Source organism: Crotalus tigris, unplaced genomic scaffold (assembly GCF_016545835.1).
Source record: "Crotalus tigris isolate CLP2741 ecotype Arizona unplaced genomic scaffold, ASM1654583v1 scf7180000017830.1249129, whole genome shotgun sequence".
Taxonomy (NCBI): Eukaryota; Metazoa; Chordata; class Lepidosauria; order Squamata; family Viperidae; genus Crotalus; species Crotalus tigris.
The window spans coordinates 300,149-324,462 of NW_024096659.1; the positions used below are offsets into that span (position 1 = coordinate 300,149).

A 24,314-nucleotide genomic window follows, 5' to 3' on the forward strand; every position below is an offset into this window, starting at 1 on the left:
TATCCTTACATATTTGAGTGGTTGTTCTATATTCTTGTCCTCAATGATTTAAACAGGAAACATGTTTCTTGAAACCCAATAGTAAAATTAATTCATATCCTTGGGTTTAAATCCTATGTGTGGCTCCTTTAGACTTAGGTTGCCACCTTGTGACCAGTGTTTGCAATAGAAAACCATAATTTCATTGTTGGAAAAATCGATAAATTAGATTTTTCTCATGAACTGTGAACATTTGAAACTTTGCATTTTTGACTAATTTACAATGTGGTATTCCCTATGGAATAAACATCTTATTAGAACAGTACTGCCTTTGAACATGCTGTCTGCTGCTCTATTTCTAGCATCCAGTATATCAGCCTGGATGTCCCTGGGACAGATTGAGATCTTGGTTTCAAATGAGAAGAATCAGTATACATAATTTCCTGAATTTACCACTTTCCTTCTCTTTCTCGCTATGAATCTACTGAGGTTTTTTAAAGCTTGCATCAAAGTAAATGGTGTTTGGATCAACAATTTAAGATATGCTGACAATACAGTTCTGCTTGCCAGTAAGCATGAAGACCTTCAGGTCCTCATCAACAGAGTCACAGAAATATCTGAAAAATATGGCTTAAAGCTTCACATCTCAAAAACCAAGATCGTGGTCGTCAGCAAACAACCCGTTAATTTACCACCAATAAAATTTGGAAGGAATACCATTAGAAAAAGTTGAAAGGATCACACACCTCGGTTCTAATTTACATGAAAGCTGGGACATGATGACTGAAGTAAAAACAAGGATAGAGAAAGCTCAAACAGCATTCTTCAAAATGAAAAAGGTCTTGACATAAGCCTAAGATTGAAAATCAGGCTTGTCAGATGTTATATTTTTTCTATCCTCTATGGAGTAGAGAGTTGGTCTCTGACAGGAGGCCACCTGAAGAGACTAGAAGAACTTGAAATGTGGATTTACAGGTGGCTGTTAGTTATAAGCAGGGTTGACAAGATCAGAAATGAGGTAATAAGCTGCCTGGGAAAGTCAAGGGAAATCATCAAAACAATTAAAAATGAAAGTTAGAATATTTCGGACACATGATGCGACACCCAGAAAAATACGGTATACTCCATTTAATCCTCCAGGGAAAGATTGAAGGCAAACGAGGTCCAGGCAGAAGAAGAACATCATGGCTTCAAAATCTAAGGGACTGGTTTGGACAACACTCAGCAGCATTTTTTTGTGTGGCTGCTGATAAAAACAGGATCGTAGACATTATCACCAATGTCTGATAACGGATATGGCACAAGAAGAAGAAGAAGAAGAAGAAGGCCTGCTGGGAATTACTATCATAATCTCACTTTCCTTGCCTGCCCATTCCTGCCACCCTCCAGAAAAATAGGTATAGATCCCCATTTTTCTCATTAGGTGTTGTTATGTCTCCATTGTTTATCTTGTCCAACAATTTGCAAAAGAAGGTTGAAATGAAGCTGGCAAGGCAGTAGCTTTTGATGGATGGTCCTGTACTGATAGGAAATACAGGTATATAAAATGAGTGAGCAGGTGGACGAAAATGCATGGGAGATATTCTCTTTGTATACAATTACTGTAAACATGACAATTGTTGGCATGTATAGAGCACTTCCAAGCATGTCTATTTGTTCAATGGCTTTTAGTAGGATTCATTATCAGGAAAAGGTGCATAGGATTACAACCCCAACTCTTTTCCTGGTTTTTGGTGGTATGGGTGGATGGGAGAGGTATTTTGTTCAAATGTAGGAAGCAGGACTGCTTTTAGAACTTGCTTTGCTGTTCTTCCTGTATTGTTTTTACAAGTACGAATCAACTTAATCAAGTTACAAAAGAAAGTGTTCCTGTCCCAGAAGATACCGGTGCTCTGTGCCTAATAATTTGCCTAGTATCATTCCCATTAACTATATAACTGCTTGTTTTCATTCTATTCATTTCACTTCCTTTTGCCTCTCTGCTCATCTATTTGCACCTTCCTTTCCATGAATTCCATCATCCACCCATCCACTTTTCTCAGTGAGACTGTCTGCTGTCTAACCTGTTCGAAATGATAGAAGTTTGCAACCCAGTCCTCAACTACTGGGATGCCCAGCAGGGAATGGAAAAGCAGCATTGCAGCAGATGTATCAGTGGTTTTTATTTTTAAAAAAATTCGCTACATGAAGAATCTGACCTTGCTGAAAGCTAATTATTACTGCTCTGTTGTTATTTGTTAACAACAATCTTTCATATCAGGATCTATGATATAGGTTACTTATGGAAGATTATACGGAAATGTCATTTATTTCAGATAGCAAACTCACTCTCTTCTAGCTCAAATGTTCTTTCTTAAAAGCAAACACTGCATTAGAAGGTGATTGAATTAAGCATCTATAATAACCTGTCGATTTCCTTTCATTTCTCATTACAAATTATTATATTTGCCTTTTTTTAAATGCTCTCTATATTTGGGATAGCATTCTTCCAGATATTCGTATCTCTCCTCTCTCTTCTCCATTGTTGTTGAGAAAGTTATTCTCCCTTACCTTGAGATTTAATGGTTGTTGACTCGTGTGAGGTTTTTGTTGTTATGTATGGTTTTTCTTCTGTATGCGTATGACCTGTACTTTTTGAAATTCATTGTTCTTGCTTTTAAAGTGTAAGCTCCCCAGAATGATCTGAAGTCAGGCAGCCTCTACATTGTATGACTAAATAAAAATAGAAACTATCATAGGGAGTTCACTGGCCTTCAATCCAATCCAAGGTTATTTGTAAATATACGTTCAAGTCTTCAGAGAGGCTAATATAGCTTTAAAATATGTCATTTTTTCCCCTTAGTGCCACTTAAAAATTCTAATAGCAGGCTTGGGGTAATGATACAGATAGCCATCTAGCTGCACAAACATAAAAATATATCATTGAGTTGAATTTAGAAATGTTCAATGACTGAATAATCTCCACTGGGTTGTAAACTTCTTGAGAATTTTGGATTTCCCAGTGAAGCCTGATATAGAGTATATAGCCTCCAGTTACACTTTTATTCTGGGGCTTTAGTAATATTAGCAACTTGATTTTACTAGTTTGTGAGCCTTAGGCAATTAACTTTACCTCCTGCTCAGGGACTGTGAAAATTCAATATCAGAAAGGCAAGTGTTTCTGCAATTCCTTACCTACCTACTATATAAAAAATATGAACATATCACTGAAATTTTCGTCTTTACTGGTCCCAATTTATATCTATAAGCATCAAATTGAACTGAAGTTAATGGTTTATTTTTTTTAAAAAAAAATGCATATTAACTATGTTAAATAATGCTATCTTCCTGTACCTCTCTTATATTTCCACACACACATTACGTTGATTGCAATGAAGACATGAATGTGTTTGACTGCAGGTGTGAAAATTGCATTTTAAATCCTAAATTTTGTTTATACAATAAACAAGCAATTATGCTGATTACGTAGAATTACAGCCATCTGGCCTACATTCAAAATACAAAGGTTTTTTTAGATCCAATATTGCAGATCCCTTTGCTTGGTTTTGTATTAGATTCACTAATAGCTCTATTGCTTCCAAGTAGAAGAGTAAATTCATTGTGCAGTCCTGCTAATGCATTTTTTTGCCTTCTCCTTTTAGCCCCCTGTGAAGCCAACACATTTTTTTGCCATAGTAATATGTGTATTAATAATACATTGGTCTGCAATGGACTCCAGAACTGTGTATATCCATGGGATGAAAACCACTGCAAAGGTAATGCTAAGCATATGGATTAAATTTCCAATTAATGCCACATTAGTTTTACTTTAATTATTTGAAACTGACTGAATGAATATTTTCATGCTTTTCGATGAATGCATAAAATTGTATATTACCGAGTTCTAAAATTTGTTAGAACTTGTTTCAAAAGTTATTACAAAATAAATAGAGCATTGAATACCTAGAATGAAAAAGTCCTATATTTTCTCTGGAAAAGATAAATTGTTGGACTTTGATCAGTATTTGGATAGAGAAATTCTATCACTTGGGTTCCTCATTTTGTTAATGGTAGTTAATATTCAGTACTTGTGAAAATATAAACATTATTAAAAGAGCATTTACAGTATAAACTCACAGTTAGGGTGAGTTATGTATTATAAAGGGCTGATTTGTGAAATTGCAGTGCTTCAAGCTCTTTAGAGCAGTGTTTCTCAACCTTTTTAATGCCGTGACCCCCAACCGGTTGTAAGTCGAGGACTACTCAACCGGTCGTAAGTCGAGGACTACTCAACTGGTGCAGCACCGTTTGCAGAATGGGACTTTTGGCGGGCTCAGCAGGGCAGAGACAGCCTGGACAATTCCTATTGGCTTTTGAAAGCCAATAGAATTAGACTCTATTCAAGAAAGTCTATTCTATTGGCTTTCAAAAGCCAATAGAATAAAAGGGAGTAGCACAGTTAAGGAAAAGGGGGAAAAAATGGCAGACTGCATTGTTTGGTGACCCCCGTGAAATGGTCGTTCGACCCCAAATGGGGTCCCGACCCACAGGTTGAGAACCACTGCTTTAGAGCTATATGGGGCAAAACTAGAGCATTGGCATGTGAAAAGTAGAATATATAACACCATAACAACGCGTGAAAAGTAAAAACATCCATCACTTCTATGTGTGTGTCTTGAATGTGAATAGTAAAATGTATACACTTGTCCTTGTGTAAACCTGCCTTTGTTTCATGAGAAAATAACTCAAAAACAGCAAAACAACTCATTTCTTTGCATTGTTTTGGGAAATAAAGCCAAATATTTCTTAAGATAAAATTCCAACTTTCAATGACAGTTAACTCTATTATACCACGTCTAAGTGCAATTTTGTACAATTCATTGGTTTCTAATGTGAAAAAAATTGAAACCAAAACTAGAGTTCAAGTTCAAGCTTTATAGCACAGTTTGATTACAATTGTTTGGCCATAGCCCTCTAAATTTGCAGATTTCTGTATCTGTATTTGTCTTCATTATAAAGAATAAGAGGGATCATTTATTTCAGCAACGGCTTCCATGGTTATTATGCCTTTGAAAGCTTTTTTGGAGAGCAGTAAAGAATACAGAGCATTATTCATTTAGGAAGAAATGGAAAAAGCTTGCAAAATGCTTTGCCTTAACTCAAAACCAGCATAATGAGCCAGGCACAATAAATTGAAGTGTAATTCGAACAGAAGATTTTAAAATGGCAAATAATCTCCCAGAAAGACAGTTATAATTTTATGTTTTCTTTGTTGTAAGTGCAAATAATCTATTCACTAATTGATAGTTTTAAGTGCCTGAATGATTGTGATAGCTATTAGATAGCTTTCTTCCATGCCTTAAATCCAACTGTTCAATATTAATGTTATGAGAAGGACAGCAGATTCATATCAATGTCTGATGTGGTTTGCTGGCTCTGTTCTACCAGTATCTTCCCAGAAAGTATAGCTGGCCTATACATTCAGAATTCTACATAAAGTACCTATCTATGCATGATTGTGAATTTGACTCAGATGTTTGATTCAATGAACAGATAAGGACTGGGCAATCATGTGATTCAGAAGTTGGAACAAATATACAGTTTTACTGTTCTTTTCAACAAGCTAGTTTCCTTTGGACAATTTATGAGTGAAGACTTGCCAATTAACCATTTACCTTCCTCTTTTCAAAAGTGGTGGTGACAATATTTATATATCATGATGAAACAGATGAAATAAGAACAGATTAATTTTTACCATCAAATGCTGTAGGCCACTGGATTATGAAGAGCATTTCCAAATATGCCAATGATCAGAAGTAAAAATCCCTGCTAGCATGTCAAAAGCAATCAGTATTTATTCTGAATATTAATTTTATTTCAAAGCTTTCTCTCTATCTCCTTGGGATACCAAGATGAATAAAATCTCAAAACATATTCATAGTATGCTAGGATAAGTGGCAAATCATCAGCATATTACTAATTTTAATTAAGAAGTGCAATATAAAAAGGACAGGATAAATTTTTCATTAAAGAGATTTGAATCCCAATCCTGGATTGTTTCTTAACTATATTAGTTCTTTAACTAGTTGCATTTAGAGAAGATTTGAGAGGGATGGCTTTTATGATAAGTTTTTGGAAGAGTTCTTTTAGAAACAAAAATGTCAAAGAATGGCTGAATTCTTCTCCAGAAAGTTTGAGCAGTACTGACAACAATGCAGGATAACACAGGCAAAACTCTTTTAAGAAGAAAAGTTGGATAGTTCTAATAGAAATAAATAGATTTTGCTTTTCCCAATTAACCCTGAGACCCTCCAGTGCTTGATGGTATTGCCCACTTATCTTCACGTTATGGGAAATTGTCTTTATTAATCTCTGTAATGTACTTACAAATAAAACTATTAGAATTAGTAGAAAAGACAAGCACACTTATATCTGACTAACATTCAGATTACCCAACATTTATTTTCCATTGGCCATTTAGATGCTTCTAAGAAAGTTACAAACAAGGCATACAAGATTATTTCCTATGCTTTCTAAATGTATAGTCTAAAATGAATCAGATAGGGATATAAACTCTTAATAGATAATTAGTAGAATGGAATTCAGAAAGAAGCATCAATGTCATACTATAGGCAGAAGACATATAAGTGTCTTGATAGTTAAATGTGTTGAAGCATCTGACTGGTCATGGCTGTAAATTGTGCTTCATTTAGACTGATTGATCTAATCCAATGAACAATAAAACAAGCAAATAAATCTATAGCCGAGGTGGCGCAGCAGTTAGAGTGCAGTACTGCAGGCCACTTTAGCTGACTGTGTTCAGCAGGTCGGCGGTTCAAATTTCACCGGATCAAGGTTGACTCAGCCTTCCATCCTTCCGGGGTAGGTAAAATGAGGACCCAGATTGTTGGGGGCAATGTAAATATATATATACGTTGCTTACTGGTGTACACCGCTCAGAGAGTGCTTGCACTTAAAAGCGGTATATAAGTCTCATAAATAAATAAATAAATAGCAATTCCTTTAGCTTTTTGGGGGTAGGTTGGTGGTGGTCTGTAGAGCTAACTATCTTGAGCTCCCAAAAATACCTCTAAAAACTTTTTGTATTTTTGTACAAAACAGTAGAAAACTGCTACATAACTTTTGTGTCTATGTGCAGTATATGCATATAACATATGCCTTCAGTGTCTCTGTTCAATATTGTATGAACCACATCAGTTTTATGAACATACAGCTGTTTATGTATCGACTTCCATGTAAGCTACAACTGAAGCATTCTTGCCTTTATTTTGAATGTACAAATGCCTGAAAGGAAGTTGATATCATTAGACTTAAAGTAGTGAGAGATTATCCACAATACTCATATAGTGACTGTTCCATTTTCATAATGCCTTCATGAGTGTATGGAGACTATAGAACTGGGAGGGACAGATTTCCTTGAGTAGGGAAAGTTTTAGTTTCATTTTTCAGGGGCTGGCTATATCCTCATCATGAAATCTGATTCTCTAGTCCTCCAAACTGAAACACTTTCCTTGATGACACAATGCCCCCAAATCCTCAGTGATAAATTAATAGTTTCTTAGGTTAATGCATCTGCCTTCTCTTGGCAACCACTCCTTTGGACTTTACTCCTGGTGCCCAATCTGTTTTTTTTTTCCCTCTGAGAAATACCCACTTGAGATGATGGCTTCTTTCAATTCCTCAGCTAGACTTTGCTGAAAACTCTTCAATATACTTTAGCTTTACAAGATAGATAGATAGATAGATAGATAGACAGACAGATAGACAGACAGACAGACAGACAGATATGGACGGACAGACAGACATATGATCCCCTGATTTAGGCAAAAATTAAGACAACAGTGATTGGTCACTGCTAATGAGAAAATGTAAACAATTTTTATATCCTCAAGGATATCAGCCTGTAATTTATTTTCTTCTTTGACCAAATATCTATGGCCATACTGTATATCCACAGAAAAATTATTTCTAGCCTAGGAACTACTCATTCCTCTCTTACTCAACTCAGCTGTCTTACCTAGCCTTAGAAAAAAATAGGAAGTAGTTGCTTAATTTGATTTAACTGATGTCAGTTTATAGGCAAAATGTCTTTTAGAATAAACCTTGGCAGTATTAGGACTCAGTTTCTGCATAGTAATCATAGTATTATGGCTAGCAGAACATAATAAGTAAAATTCATGTTATTAGATTAAGTCTGTGACAAGAAGTCTATGAAGATGATCCTTTTGAATCTTGGATGGTTATTTGTGTTCATAAATGTTGGAATTAATCTTATTAAAAGAGGTACACAGTGTACATAAAGTACATACTGTATTTCTTCTTAAAAATCATATTTATAATATTTTTTGCTTTTTCTCCTGAGACACATAATTGTAACTAACAGCAATACTTCAAAAAATATTATGGTTGGGTAACATAGAATGTCAGTGATAAGGAAGCTTTTATGTTAAATTTTCCATAAATCAACATTAGACCAACTTTGATTCAATTCAAATTGAAAAATCAAGGTTCAAAAATGGCATACTTCTTTGTTAACTCTGTACTTTAAGATATCAATGCAAACCTATTTGCCATAAAATTCTGTGTTTGTTGTATTCTTTGTTATATCAGTCTTCAGATATATTGGAACATAATTATCAAAATGTCCAGATGTATAGCCATGAAATCTATTGAAACATGCAGTTGCAACGCATCTGGACAGGTTTGGAAAGATTGAGAAAGAATCATCATAGTAACAGTCCATAAAACTAAACGGTCATTTTAAAAAAAGTAGATTTTAATTTTCTCTTTTATTTTTTATTCCCCTTCCCATCTCTCAGGAAAGACAAAAGCCAGCCTATGGGACCAGCTTACAAATACCAGTGGGACAATCATTGGGGTGACTTCCTGCATTGTGATCCTCCTTATCATCATCTCTGTAATAGTCCAGATCAAACAGCCTCGTAAAAGATTTGTCCAGAGGAAAGCAGACTTTGATCAAACAGTATTCCAAGAGGTCTTTGAGCCTCCTCATTATGAGTTATGTACTCTTAGAGGGACAGGAACTTCAGTGGACCTTGCAGATCTTGCAGATGACTTTGAAAATTATCATAAACTCCGTAGGTCATCTTCGAAATGCATTCATGACCACCACTGTGGATCACAATTATCTAGCACTAAGGGCAGCCATAGTAATCTTAGCACAAGAGATACACCGATCTTGACAGAAATTCAACCCCAGCCTGCAAAGCCCCTTATCCAGCCTATGAACAGAAGAAACATCCTTGTCATGAAGCATAGCTACTCACAAGATGCTGCAGATGTGTGTGAGATAGATGAAATTGAAGAGGTACCAACCACGAGTCACAGGCTGTCCAGACATGATAAAGCTGTTCAGCGGTCAGTATCAATAGATTTTTGATGAAGACTTTTGCATGAAGACTGGGTTCAGCTCTATTTTCTATTTATTTTTTCTAATATGCATATCCGTTTACAGTCCAATCATTGTTCATGAGCTATCATTCTTCTTTTTCCAGGATGCAATTTATGCATGGTGGAGGAGAGTTTGGTGGGAAGGGGGTGGAGGAGGAGAAGGTCCTTTTGGTACCATCCCATGAAAATACCCAAGTCAGTGATTCCGCTTGCAAAGAATCCAAAATGGTCCTCATTTATATTTTTAGGCATTTACTAGAACTTATAGTCTAGTAAATGCCTAGTATTCCCTGGCAGTTTTTGGCAGATGAAAATAGGTTCTTTCTATTTATATTTATATTCACCTGCTATTTGGCATAAAGTAGCCATGGAGACCATTACGGTACCAGTCTTTACTATCTGGCTTTAAAAATCAAAACATAATGAAGTTTAAACTTTCCTGTCTTTGCTTGTTCACTAATCTAGGCTCTAAAATATTTTTTAGTTCTGGAGTGCAGCCTTCATCCTTTCCATACATGCAAACACTCAAGAGCTAATTGTGTGGAGGGATTTATAGCATAGAAAGATCAAACAAGGAAAGAGTTAAGCAGCTATTCCTAGAGAGGCTTCTTTAATTTTTAAAGCAGCTAAAGAATACTGTTGATTATACACATACATACATACATACATATACATACACACACACACACACACATATACACACACAGAGACACACACATATATATATACATACACACATACACATATATATACACATACATATATATATATATATATATATATATACACACACACACATATATATACACACATACATGCATACACACACACACACACATACATACAGTATATACGTATATACTTATTTTATGGGAAATTCTAATTGCAAATATCCCATTGCCTGTCTGATTTTGTTTTTTCTTTGTTTGCTTGTTTGTTTTTGATTTTTCTAATACTATTCTATCATCAAAAATTGTCTATTCTATTTTCAGGAGAGGTATGGTGTCTTATTATTTTAATTTCATTAAATATAAAAATGTATGAAAGAGTAGATAGACTTTCCCACCAAAGACACTTTTGATTAAATTAAGGGCAGTTTTCGTTGAAAAATCAGCATGCAGAACTGATTTCTTAGAGTTTGAATGTAATATGTTGTCCTTCCAAATTGTAGGGAGGGATAAATCAATCATAAAATCCCTTCGTCTTTCTTTCATGTTTCTTTTATACAGCAAAACACAATATTTTGAAATATGATATGGTAATATCTGTAGTTGATCTATCATTACTTATCTTGTTTATTTGCGATTTAGACTAGGGAATCATTTTTATGCTTTAACTTGATATTCTTTTAGATTTGCTTATGAAAAAAAAAACCCATAGCAGAGCAGAAGCTTTCTAAATCAACTTTGGCAGATTTACTGTTTCAAAGAAAATTATGGGGACTCTTTTGCTGTGAAATGCACCCTGCTTGTTAATAAAAATGCTTAAAAGATTATGAGTAAATATGAATTGGAAAATATTTACATACAATGTACTTGGAAACTGCCAGAAAAGTTGTGATAGGTTTAGGCTCCACAAACATATATTTTATTATTCTCCATATTGTTGTGTTCATGTTTCTGTCTTTTCCATAGTCTACATAAAAGCTATCCAAACTTGGGGTGTCTACAGGAGGAATAAAACAAATTGCTGGATAGAGCTGTGTGATTGGAGCCCCATTATTATTATTTTGTCTGCATTGCTTGACATATCCCTCCTTACTGCAAACACCCCAATCCCAAATTCTCAGAGCACTTTGTTAACCAAGCCATTTTAATGGACTAATTTTAGAGGGTTGATAAAGTTAATAAGAGTATTATTATGCTTATTATTTCCTACCAGCCTACCAGTTTTAGATATCTTAAATTAATTTGATCTGAATCTTTAAATATGCTTCAGTAAAGGATGTATATGCATGTATTTCTTTTTTTCCTATGCAAACATTATTATGTTGAATGAAATAGCCATAACATTCCAGGTTCTGCCTCATTGGATCTCTAAACAAACATGAATCTGAGTACAACACAACTAGGGTATAAAAGACAACTGAAGGTAAGTCAACTAACACATTGTTCCCAATTCACCATTCCTGCATTCCATTTATTTTCTTGGAAAAAAAATCTGAGATCTTTTTATAATTTGTTTTTTGTGGTTGTGTGTTTTGGCTTGTTTGCAAAATGTTGCTAATCCCCAAATGTATAAAGAATTTTAAAGGGATTTTCTGTAATTTCAACAACACACACAATTTATTCAGTCACTTTCCTCAGTTCCATTATAACATCCTCCAAAATATGATTTGGCATTTTAAACTTGATTTTTAAGGTTTGGCATGACCATTCACTTTGATTGTTACTCTTTTAAAATCCAGTGTTTAAAATGTTTCAAAAGGTAATAACTTCCATCCTGATACACGCTATAGGAAAATAGAGAACCTATCTTTTAGAACTATCTATAGTCATAATTGACGCATGCTTATTTTAGGAAAGTTGAATTAATATGCAGATGATTTCTTATTTATTCTCACAATTCACTGAAGCTGGTTTTACTTAAAGCCTATTGGCCATTTTCATGAAGTAGGAGTTTGAACTTGTTTCTTATTGAAATCCTTGAACTCTTTTTCATTTTTCCATTCTCCATGATATCCCTGTTAGGTATTTATTTTGAGTATTATGAATGGCACTTACTGATGCTGTTATGGTTCCGGCTAATGAAACACTTCAAAGAACTTCCAGGCATTGATTTTCCTAAAAGTCATTTATTGTTACAAAATGTCAGGCACAGGCACAACGGAGGCTTTATGCTAAGATCTAAGTTCTCTTCTTCTGAGCAGTTAAATTATCAGCATGTTCCCTCCCTAAATTAGCTGTCATATATCACATTATCCAATTAGTGTGAAGGTCAAAGGTTTCCTTCCTCTTTCTTTCCCCTGGCTTTGCCTCCACCCCCTTCTGCTCTGTATTAACTTCAAAAATACCAGACAGTTCTGTATATTGTCAAAGCAAGAATATACAATATTTGCAGCATTGACAGATGCATTATTGTGAATGTACTTACCCAACAATATACAACCACATTTGGCTATAGTCCAAGATCTTTGGGCAAAAAACACATTTTATTTTACTTAATTAAAATAAATTAATAGAATAGATTTAATAAATTCTTTGTCCCTATAAATGTAATAATTTTGCCCTGTGTCACTTTGCAAAGCACAAGTTGGTGGCATTTTTTGGTTCATAACCCAAGGTTTTAGAGGATGCATATGACCCAGGAGTTCAGCTTTCACATGATTTGTGACTGTTGAAAAGATGAAGGAAACAAAAATCTGTAACTAAATGTCTGACCTGGGTAATGAACTACAAAGGAAGTGCAGAAAATTAATTTCTGAGACCCATCAGGAAAAACATCTAATGTCTTATTCCTGATGTCAAAGTAGAATTGATCCTACTTCTCATTGTGCTGTACACAAGTGGAAATTAGGCTGTTTGGTTAATACCACTTAAATGCACTGCCAGATTATGATATGATATGAAAACATTGTACTGTGTTTTCAGCAAGTACTTATGATATCAAGGAATGACTTAGGAAGCAGTTTCCATGTGAAAATGTAACTCACTTGTTTCATTTATACAGCCTTGCTGTTTCATTTTGCTAGCAAGAAATATGTTTTCTTGAAAAGTTCAAAAAGGGTTTATATTTTTGTTTTTTAATTTTTCCACAATTAGCATATTGACTTTCTGCTCAAAATCATACCTGAAATGCCACAAAATCAATTATTTTAAGTTTTCAGGGGAATTCTATACACTTGGTTTCCCCTATTGAAAATAAAGCTAGATAATCAGCCTACACTTCAGAAGTAGCATATGTAGAATATGTAGGCGTTTTCAAACTTACATGTATTAAGTAAAGTTTAACATTATGGTTATCACTGAATAGTAAGATACACCTAGAGGCATATTTGGAGGAAGAAAGGTGCAAAAGCCACTGTTTCATACATGCCGAAATGAAAAATGTTTAATTTTAGTGCTCCTGATCATTGTGAAAAGATCTTTCCTGAAAAAGATAGTTCCATATTTCCATTATTTTTTTAAAGCTTGGCTAAGGATTTAAGTTTATTTGTGTGTAATTTATTTTTATTTGAAATATATTTTATTTGGAAACTGATTAATAGTGGTAGCTAAAGCTATAATTTTCTTTTATACATTTATATTAGTTTGTCTGCATTTATATGCTCTATTTTTACATGTGAATTTATGTGTGTGTATGTGTATATATACATACATACACCTATTAAAAAATTCTTCTTGACCTTGGCCAATGAGTCTGCTCAGTGGTCAGCTGTTCATCCCTTTCTCTAAATTACTGTGCTCATAAGTGTTATTTTATCCAAATTCTAATCACCAGAAATGATATTCTATATGTGACATGGCTTCACATGTCTTTTTGCCCTCAGGTTGCCAATCACAAGTAGTTTTGTTGCTGCAACCCTTAAAAAAAAACATTTGCTCCATCTTCTCTAAGTATATCATTAAATCCCTATCAGTGGATGGATTGATGGATGGATGGGTGGATGGATTTTAGTACAAAAGCAAACCCATGTGAGCAATTTCCATCCTTTTGCAGAGAACCAGCTTCCAAATAAATCACATTTCTTTTCATGGTTGAATTCATGGTCTCTTATCAATGTAATATCTTTCTTATGGTACAGTATTTTACATATTGTGTCGAACAAGATTCTTTCTATTGAACCTGTTATATGTGCATTGTTTTCATTATGTAGACTGTTTGAGAATAGTGCATTCCGGGGTGATTTTGAATAGACAACAGTGACCTATGAAAGTATCAGCTCTGGAACTTCAAGCTAGAGATGTTCTGGACTCCAATGAACTACTCCAGTTTCGTGAAAAAAACCCATCAGTCAATAATAAGCAAAATTAATGAATGGCAATAAGACCCTTATTACTATATTTATTATTGTAATCATATTTTTCTTTTATATTGTTATTTATTTTATTATTTGATTACAAAGAAAAGTTATCCACTTTCAGGAACAAATGATTAAATCAGGTATTTATGAATTCATAACCACTTCAACAGAAATATCAGTTGAAAACATATCTAATAATGTGGCGGAAGGTCACACTGAGAAATTGATCTGCATGTATGTTGCCGAAGATTTGAATCGGCAAAAAAAAAAAAAGTTTGAGTTTCATTGTAAAAAGCATGCATTCATACTTACTGCTATTCCAATCCATTTCTTTGTGTCATATGCTTGCTAATTGTAAATTTTTCTATAATGTTACATAAAACAATGTATAATAATTTCTTAAACTGAGTTTTGCAGTAGTCTTTTATTTACTCTAGCAGTTAGGTAAGGATTCATAATGGATTTATAGTACATTTGCTGGGTCACATCTAAGTGTACAATGATGAATCATTTTTAGTAGCTGAAATTCTGAAAGTCATCTAAAACAGGGATCTCCAAACTTGGCAACTTTAAGACTTGTGGACTTCAACTCCCAGAATTCCTCAGTCAGCATCCTGAAGTCCACAAGTCTTAAAGTTGCCAAGTTTGGAGATCCCTGTTCTAGAAGGGAATGAAGCAAGTACGAATAAATACTGAATTTATCTTTAATTTCTCCCCCAAAAAACCCAAGTAAGATGAGATTTCTGCAGTATCTTTGTTTTTGTGTTATTTCTGTTCTTTCTGTACTTTCTGATAGATTACGTTAGGAATAATGTGTGTTGTCAATACCTTTCCTTATGAATTACAGAATTCAATGCCATTTGGTGAAAATTTCTGTCTCAATGTTGAAAAACAATTTTGCTAGAACTTTTATTTAACCATCCCAAATGTTGCATATTCACTTTATCAATATTGTGACATATTATCTGAAATGTTGAAAGTTCAAAAACTGAAGTTCACAGGCGTTGAAATCTCAGAATCATTGTGGTTTTGAAAGATGCACACAGAGGGGTGACAGCTCTCAGATTCAAATTAAAACTAATGATAAACTATCAAATATTGTAAATTGCTAAATGTAGTCCAGTGTTGAAAGTTATTATAGATTGCAATTATTTAATATTTGTAATTTTTTAAAGTAAATTTCTATTACCTCGAATAGCATATTTTTTAATGTGTGCTTTGGAGTAACTACTTTTATAAACGAAGCAGTTGAGTAAAAAGTGTTTCACTGGCTTCAAAGAACAGAAGGCATTCAAAATAACTTTAAAAATATATATTCACAAACAAATCTCATGAAATTCACTGGCACTAATCTTAAAGTCTGTGACATGTGATTATGCTTCCAGTATAGAGTAGCAGTTATGCTGCATGAGGAAAGAACGGATTGTTTTATATTTTTGTCTATTTATGTAAATTTTATTAGCAGTAACATTGACCTAGGTTTTGAAGCTTTTACTGCAAAGAAACCCCTCTTTTAAATAGTCAGTTCCCTTGCATTTAAATTGAACATTGCATAGATCGGTGAAGTGGGGAGTTATGGACTTATTGGAAATCTTGGAATAATAAAAAAGTGCACTTTATATTTCTGGTGGGCTGTGGTGATCACTATTCAGTGTTTAAAATGTATGGCCTCACTTATTACAAGTCTTTGATGTTATGTCATGTCATGAAAGATGGCTACAATGTGAAGAGAAGTTTCCTTGAGTTTAATTCAATAAGCTAAGGTCTCATTGTAAAAAGAACAAACATCAAACTAATTTCATCGATGCTCCTCTAATTTGCTCTGGCTTCTCAAAAACCAGAGGAACTTTTTAATCATTCAGAATAGTGCAAAGGCAAAGCAACAAGAAGACTTTGAGAGAAAAGATGCCAGATGCATTATCCTTTAATCAATTAAAGAAAGAGAAAGTCTGTTGTCTGCTGGACTGCAGGATAGCCTAATAAAGAATTTAAATGAAGATGTTTAAGTATGGTAAGTAGTTTCATATATGCTCATGCATGTTTGTGCACTTTTTGTGGTGAGGGCTAACTTGACAATGAATGTTTAAACCCAATGGTATCTGAATTGTTTACAAAAAATTGGCTATATTTGAAAACAAAATATCTCATGTAACAGGTGCAAACATGTTTTCATTATGATGCACTTACATGCCAACAGTATCTCAGATTAAAAAATACCTTTATATAAACAAAAGCCTTCTACAATTAACTAGTAACTGATCATTGCTCAAAACTGCATAAATAGATGAACCATCTGTAAATATAAGAAAGACCTCCAGCATAATCTTTGTTATCAGTTAGGATAATATTAAAGCAGCCAGCCATGTGGTTCTGTGGGATGATATCTCACACAGATCAGTTTTTCTGCACCCGTCTTCTGAGGTTTCTACTTCTCATTTCCATGGGACTTTCTATGACTTCTGGAAGCTACTAAAAACCCTGTTACCGTACCTTTTGGTTTAACGAAAATTGTCCTGGTTTGGCACTTAGCTTCCAGCCTTGCTGTAAGTAGAACCATACTAACCTGCAATAGAGAATTGTTGGTACAGACAATTTACAATGTTACAATTTACTCTCCCCTTCAGTTTGCATAGCCAGAGTGGAAGTGGATTGAAAAGGCCAAACTTGCAGGCTGGCCATTGCAATTCCATATGCAACAATGTCTATAGAAGCAGTGGTTTAGCTGTCTGTCAGGACTGACTCCCCCTTTGCCTGTGCAGTTTTGAAAGAGCATTAAAATCGCTGTTAGCCTGATGATCATGACCTAGTTTTGTTGAGCTATGGTGGTGCTGTGGTTAGGATGCTGTATTGCAGGCTAATTCTGCCAACTGCCAACAGTTCGATTCTCACTAGCTCAAGGTTGACTCAGCCTTCCATCCTTCTGAGGTCAGTAAAACAACGGCCCAGATTGTTGACTGTAAACCGCTTAGACGGCTGTAAAGCACTGTGAAGCGGTATATAAGTCTGCTATTGCGTGGGAAAAGGAGAATGATTATAATGTTTGATATTTCAAAGTAGCTCAAGTTTTGTCTTAAGCATGTTGTTGCTTTGCAGCAGTAGTTTTAATTTTGTTTTGCTATAATCATCCAACTGCCTGAGTTTGCCATTACCAAATTCATAAAGACCAATGAATTTAAGAAACAGGAAATTAATAAAACTAAAAATAATTATTTTTATTGGAGTGATGTTATAAAAATATTGGCTTAGCTTAAATATTAATTATAGCAAAATCCAATTTAAAGGTAAATTTTGACTGTGCAATTAATCAGGCTGATGTAAATCCTTTTGTGATAGATGTCTGTTTGTTACATGCTGCAGTGACCATTATTCACAAATGGTTCTTGGTGGTGTTCTTATGAATTTCATATTAATTTTTGTTTCAAGGGAAGGACAAATTAGACTTTCACACTTACCACATTTGTGTTTATGTTCTATCTCATTTTTCAGTCAGTATGCATTTTTTAAAGGGCTCACAAAATTTGTATATGTTCTGCACATAAATTCTTTTAATATTTACTTTTTTTTACAAATATTCTAAGGTCTTTTTGTATTTTGTTTCTTCCAGTGTAAATTACAGCAGTTGACAGGTGAAAAGTAAAAGATAATTAAATTTCAGGTTGTGTATTAGTTTGTGTGATTACTCTTGGTCATATGAAAATGTAAACCAAAGAAACGTTGCCCATTAGTTTTTGTTTATTTTTATTTTTCAATATATTATACATATGTTCAGTTGGCATCACCAAGTTATGCATCTAGCAGACAAAAAGAACCAATGGCATAAATATGGCATTGCAAGCCCTGAAGAGATAAGAGTATTAATAATAATAATAATAATAATAATAATAATAATAATAATAATAATAAAATTGGAAGGGACCTTTGAGGTCATCTAGTCCAACCCACTGCTCAGGCAGGAAACCTATACCATTTCAGACAAATGGCTGTCCAGTCTCTTCTTAAAAATTCCAGTGTTGGAGCATTCACCACTTCTGGAAGCAGATTGTTCCACCTCTGTGTTGCAAAACTTTACACAACCTATAACATACAATTATTTATCTTCAGTGCTAATGCTACATATCTCAATTCTCAACTGATTATTAACTCATTTGTTGGTTTGATCCACATATTGCCACAAGCAAGAAGAAGAATGGAAGGAAGAAATTGAACATCATAACTGTGAACCATAAATATGATAGACATTCCAGAATTCTTTTGCTCTTTAAAATATTCACCTGCAAAAATTCAGGGCTGTTCTTTATTGGGTTTATATATTTGTTACTTTTCTCTACCCCATGCATTATTACAAGTATCCTCGAAATGCAATTACAACAGTATCTATGGAGATTCTTAGTCATCCCAGTCATGCTTTTTCCATAAGTCAATATTCTCATGAACTGAAGAAGCTTCTTCGATGAGAAGCAAAATGTTTTCAAAGCAAAAAAAAAAAAAAAACACCCAAGAAAGTCCAATTGCCTTTTGCAGAAAACACCAATTACGACAGTAATCCTTCTCACATCTTGCAACAAGGAACATTTGTTCTTCAATCTTCTCAAATGATATCCCAACATCAGGTATAAGATGAGATATAAACCTAACAGATAAATTAGGAAGTCACAGTTCTGATGGTTGAGTAGAACACACCATATTCTTGGGTAACTGGGATGGTAGTGCTGCAATACCATTCCTTACCGTTTTTGTTCAATAATATTCAAAGGAAGTATGTTGTCATATGAAAGGCCCACTCCTGGTAGCATTTCTTTTTTCAAGGATAAGATGATATGGATTTCTGCATTATAATCTCTTGACATCATTACATAGTAGGAAATGAATCCTGTAGTCTCCACCATTACAAAGATAGCATTTGGAAATGAGACTCATTAAAATTGATCATGAGAGTGTAAAAAGAACAAACCAGCCCTCGGACAGCAGTGCAGTGAGTATATAGGCCCTGTGAAATGGTAGAAAATCTGTCCTTCAGTCTAGTCTTTGGGCTATAAATCTCCCTGTTTGTTCACCACACAATCAAAACAGCATTAGCTATTAATAGGTCTTTTCAGAAAGAGTTATTCTAAAGGGACAAGAAAAGCCTTTATTCCTGTGCTATGTGATACTCTGTAAATTTACCTTCAATTGGCAATAAAACATCTTTCATTGGCTGGATACCCAAGTCCCTCATGGATGAATTTTTCAACTTTATATAAGAGCACCAACTGTTTGTTACAGGTAGCCCACAATTTACAGCCGATTGTTTAATAACCATTTGGAGTAATACCAGAATTTTCAAAGCTATATGACCTGTCTTCAAAATTACAATTACTTTAGCTTCCTACAGTGTTGTGATTGAATTTTGGGCACATGGCAACCAAATCACATTTATGACTGCAAACTTCTGTGATCATGTGATCATGTGACCATGAAATGCTATTTTCTGACAAAACGGGGGGGAACCCCATCTATTGGATATGCTGGATTCACTTAACGACCATGTGATTTCTTTAACAACCACAGTGACTTACTTTACAAGTCTAGTGACATGGTGGTTAGGTTGCAACCTCAATGACTTATGATCAAAATTGGTCGTAGGTCAAGAATATATGTATATGCTTTTATGATGACTGGTGCTATATTCTAAATAGTTTTCCAGGTTTGGTTATAACAGAAATTAGAGCTAAAATATATTTGATAGTATCTGCTATGACGGTAGGTTTTCCTGATAATCCATAAACTTCAGAGGGGATATGACAGACTGATCTTGTCAAGTGGCATTACCTCGTATCTACCATCTATACTATGGAAACTCCATGTGTATGTTTTTTTCAATAAAATTACCTTTTTGTGTATATCTTTCAGTACTGATTGTTCATTTTATTGTTCACGTTGATACATCCTTCAGGTCTGATTAGTTGTTGAACTTCAAATCCAACAAATTTTAAAACATTGTCCTTTCCCCCCCTATTCCCTGTTCCCTCTTCTTTCTACATTCTAATTCAGATTCTTGTTTGTTTTCCTACTTTTGCATTTTACAAAGTAAATATATTTATCCAGAACTTTCTTTGTTGTGATTGTCTTTTTCTTCTTGATTATAGATAATATAATCTACCATACTTTCTGGCGTATAAGACAACTTTCACAAGCGTTAAAATTGGCGCCAAAGTCGGGGGTCGTCTTATACGCCGAGTCTTATACGCTGGAAATGATGGTAGTTTCCGGCGTATAAGACGACTTTCTAGGCATGTGACTCGGCACCAAAGATGTGGGTCATCTTATATGCCGGGTCGCCTTATACACCGGAATATACGGTAATTTTTCAAAAACAATGTGTCTTTTGTTATTAAATTCATTTCTAGTAGTATTTAAAGTTGAGCTGCACCTGATAAAACCATGCTGTTTCTAATACTACTTTCTGGGTAGATAGTGATTGGGAATAGGGAGACTCTGGCTTTTTTAAAAAAATTATAATATGGTGATTAGGCACAACATTGTTCAGTGCTAACAATTAAAAAAACACTTATTTTTTAAAATGTACATTAGCATACCCATTAGCACATAATAATGCTCTTAAAACTCTGCTATTGTTCTAAAAATCATTTATCTATATTAACACACAGTTTGGAAGTTTAAAGTGTTTTTTAATCTGCTTTCAGTCTTCTCTAAGAAACGTACCAAGACAGCAATGAAAACAAAACAAAAAAGACTAAATTGGGGATAGAGTAGAATTGTATGTTGTGCTCTTTGAAAGTAAAACTGCAAAATGGTAATGGTTTAAAGTTTCTTTCAGAAGTAATAAAAACCCAAACAGAAAGGTTGATGCGAATATTTAAAAGGCAATAAGATTGTTGTAATTCTGTTCTTTTCAAAGTCAGCAGTCCAAATTTGAATAATAAACTATGTCTTTGACTCATTCTTCCATCTACTTCACTTTCCATTAGAACCTCCTGAGCTCATTAACCATTAAAGCATAGGTAGCTGAGGAATTCTGAGAGTTGAAATCCACAAGTCTTAAACTTACTATTAACTTTGGAGATCCCCACCTTAAAGGAATAAAGTGGCTTTGTATCCTTGGAGTTCTTGAACTTGGTGGGAAAAATTAATCTACTGCAAGAGTCAACAATAAACCAAAATGATTATGAGGAGTTGTTGGTTTTGGGGTTTTTTTTTGTATGTGCCTTGTGCCTGGCCCAACAAGAAAGGGCTAATTTGAATTTGTTTCTCTCCTGACATCGCCACTTGGCACTATAATCTCTACCAGGGGTCTGCAATCTTGACAACTTTAAGTCTTAATGAACTTCAGCTCCCAGAATTCTGGGAGCTGAAGTCTACAAGTCTTAAAGTTGTCAAGATTGCAGACCCCTGACCTATACTGATAAGACTTAGAATCAAAAGCATCAAAGGAAGAAATGCAAATATTTCTGTCTTCCCTTCTGCCCTTAATTGGGCTGTAGTTGAGCAATCAATTTCTATGAGAGTTCAGTAAAAAAATAAAAGCATCCATGTTGTTAGTTAATGGTATGCTGCTCAGCATAAATAAAATACATTTAATATACGTTATCTACCTGAATCAATGGAAAGGATGATCAATGGAAAGGGACACTAAAACTGAAAAATTCCATAAGGTTTAAAGACACAAAACATGTTTTATGCCACTTTTAAAAATTATTTTCTGCTACAGATTTAAAATGCCTGTCTTTTATGTTATCTGACTTGAATATAATAAGGAACAAGGCAACCAGTTCTTAATAAGCATGCATTTAATGGACAATGAGCTCAGCTAGTGATTCCACTTTATTTAAATGTATCTGCCAACTTAATACTTGACCTAAATCTATTCTATTCTTGCATTTGCTGGAGATGCGTTGTATTCATTTCCTCAGTTTTAAAGGTAGATATTGCTGCTGATGATATGATTTATCCATTTTATAAATTAAAAGTGTTTAAAATAAGACTTTTATATTTGAGGATTCTTTACCTTTTCCTAAACTAGTACTATTCCTCCCCCTCCCCCTCCCCCCCCCTCCTCCTCTAAAATATCATGGAGGTTACAGGTTTTCAATGTATTCTTTGCTATTTATATAGTTGTGATATGCTATATTACTTATTAAAGAAAAGTCCAAAAGTTGTAGTTAACCTTCAAACTAAAATTATCAATCAACACAGTACTAATCCAATTTATAAAACTGAAATGTAAATGCTAAACCTAGAAAAACTTCCGGTGTAAAATGTGGTTCAAATACACAGCATAAAGTATAATCCAAGACTGATTTCCAACTAGACTTGAATTTTACATCAAAGTTACTTATTAAATAAGAGATTATTTTGAACATTGAAGCATAGTACCATAACTTAATTCACATTCTTCCCAGAAGGAATTGAGCACACTTTTCAATAAGAAGCTGCAGTTAAGGTATAAAAGAGATTAAAGAAGGAACAAATAAAATGATACTTGAGTAAGCCAAGAAATGTTAGTTCATCCATTGACAAGGTAATTAATATTGGAGTGAAAGAAAGGAATCTAAACAGAGCGGCCCTTGATGTTCAGCATATACAGGTGACTTCCCAATAAGTCTTTGTGGAACTGATGTGCTGTTTGAAAATGTGAGGGGAAATGGAGATTTATTAAAATTCCTTGGAAGTTTTGGAAAACAGTTGTTTATGCAAGCAATAGCAATTACAAAAAAATAAAGTAAAATAAAAGGCAATGCATGAATATGCCTTTTAACAATATGGTTAAAAATACAGAGAATAATATTTTGAACATTCAGCCATTCTATTCTTTGTCTCCTACAATCCTTGCAGTGATGCTGAAGATCAAAAGGGTGAGTCCTTTATTATGTTAGATACTATTATAATCATTCAAGCTACTAGGTCACTATATGTTTATCCCATTTTTTCCCATTGTGTGTGTTGGTGATTATTAATTATATATTGGAAATTGTTTTTTTAATCCTTTTTGCTTCAGAAATATTTGTTATGCATCCTAGAATGCTAACATTTAACCATTAAGCAAAATAAGCACGGTGTTTAGGAAACCAAGGAAATAGGAGAGCATCATAAAATTTTCTCTCCTAACAATTATGCCCTGAACTCTTTCACTGACATACGCTCTAGTTGAATTGTTTTAAATTGTTCTGCCATGTTTGTCATGACTCAGGCTCAGGAATCCAATTCTGAATCTGAAGAAGCTGCTCCAGCTGAATCTGTGGGATGTCGGCTGACACCAACACACAGTCACACAAGGCTGATCAAAACATCACCACCTGGATAGCTGGAACAGTCAGATAAGGATGATCTAATGCTTTCCAGACCCCATACCTGGTGAGAAGAAAGGAGAGCAAAGCAAATCTATGAAACTTCAAGTGATTATTGAAGCTGATTGCAGCCTGATTTGAGAGGCAGCCCTGACTTACGTTCCTTTGCTGGAAACAACTATCTGATACCTGGCTCTTCAATGATGTTCCTGTGAATATTGTTTGTGTAAGATACATTCAGCCTCTGACCTCTGGACAGGCTGACAACTCTGAACCCGCTCATGGAACTTTGGACTGATTTTGGATTATTCTTTTGCACTCTCCTATTTTAAAGCATATCGTTTTGGGAAGCATCTGAGACTGTCTGGTTTGCATGCTTTGACTGTTACTATCTTTTGATCTTAAGTAAACTGTCAGACACGATAGCAATTGTGAGTCAGTATTTGAACCCTGAAGCAGGACAATATTCAATTTTAATGTGCTTTTTTAAAAAAAGATTTTCATTGGTATGGTAAAAAAGATTAAAAGTTTGGTTTGAAGAATTTTCAGAATTGAAAACTGCGCTCCCAGGATCATGTAATTTAAGGAAATATAACATCAAATCTTATTTTACTTTATAATATTTGTGGCCATGATCAAAATATTTTAATAAACTATTAAATTATTACATTTTATTA

General features: G+C 34.2%; 1 protein-coding gene across 3 annotated transcripts in view; it reads left to right on the forward strand.

The window, feature by feature from the left end:
• Window positions 1-14,757, forward strand: part of NETO1 (neuropilin and tolloid like 1) — a 77,534-nt gene extending 62,777 nt beyond the window's left edge. For 2 of the 3 annotated variants that reach the window (XM_039342972.1, XM_039342973.1), the window contains 4 exons: window positions 3,621-3,734; window positions 8,799-9,357; window positions 11,408-11,481; window positions 14,207-14,757. In XM_039342972.1, the coding sequence (XP_039198906.1) occupies window positions 3,621-3,734; window positions 8,799-9,357; window positions 11,408-11,468 (734 nt within the window). In that variant the 3' untranslated portion in view covers window positions 11,469-11,481; window positions 14,207-14,757. Of the gene's footprint in view, window positions 1-3,620; window positions 3,735-8,798; window positions 9,358-11,393; window positions 11,482-14,206 lie in introns of all 3 variants that reach the window. The other variant, XR_005556662.1, reaches the window with a different exon arrangement.
• Window positions 14,758-24,314: the final 9,557 nt, after the last annotated feature.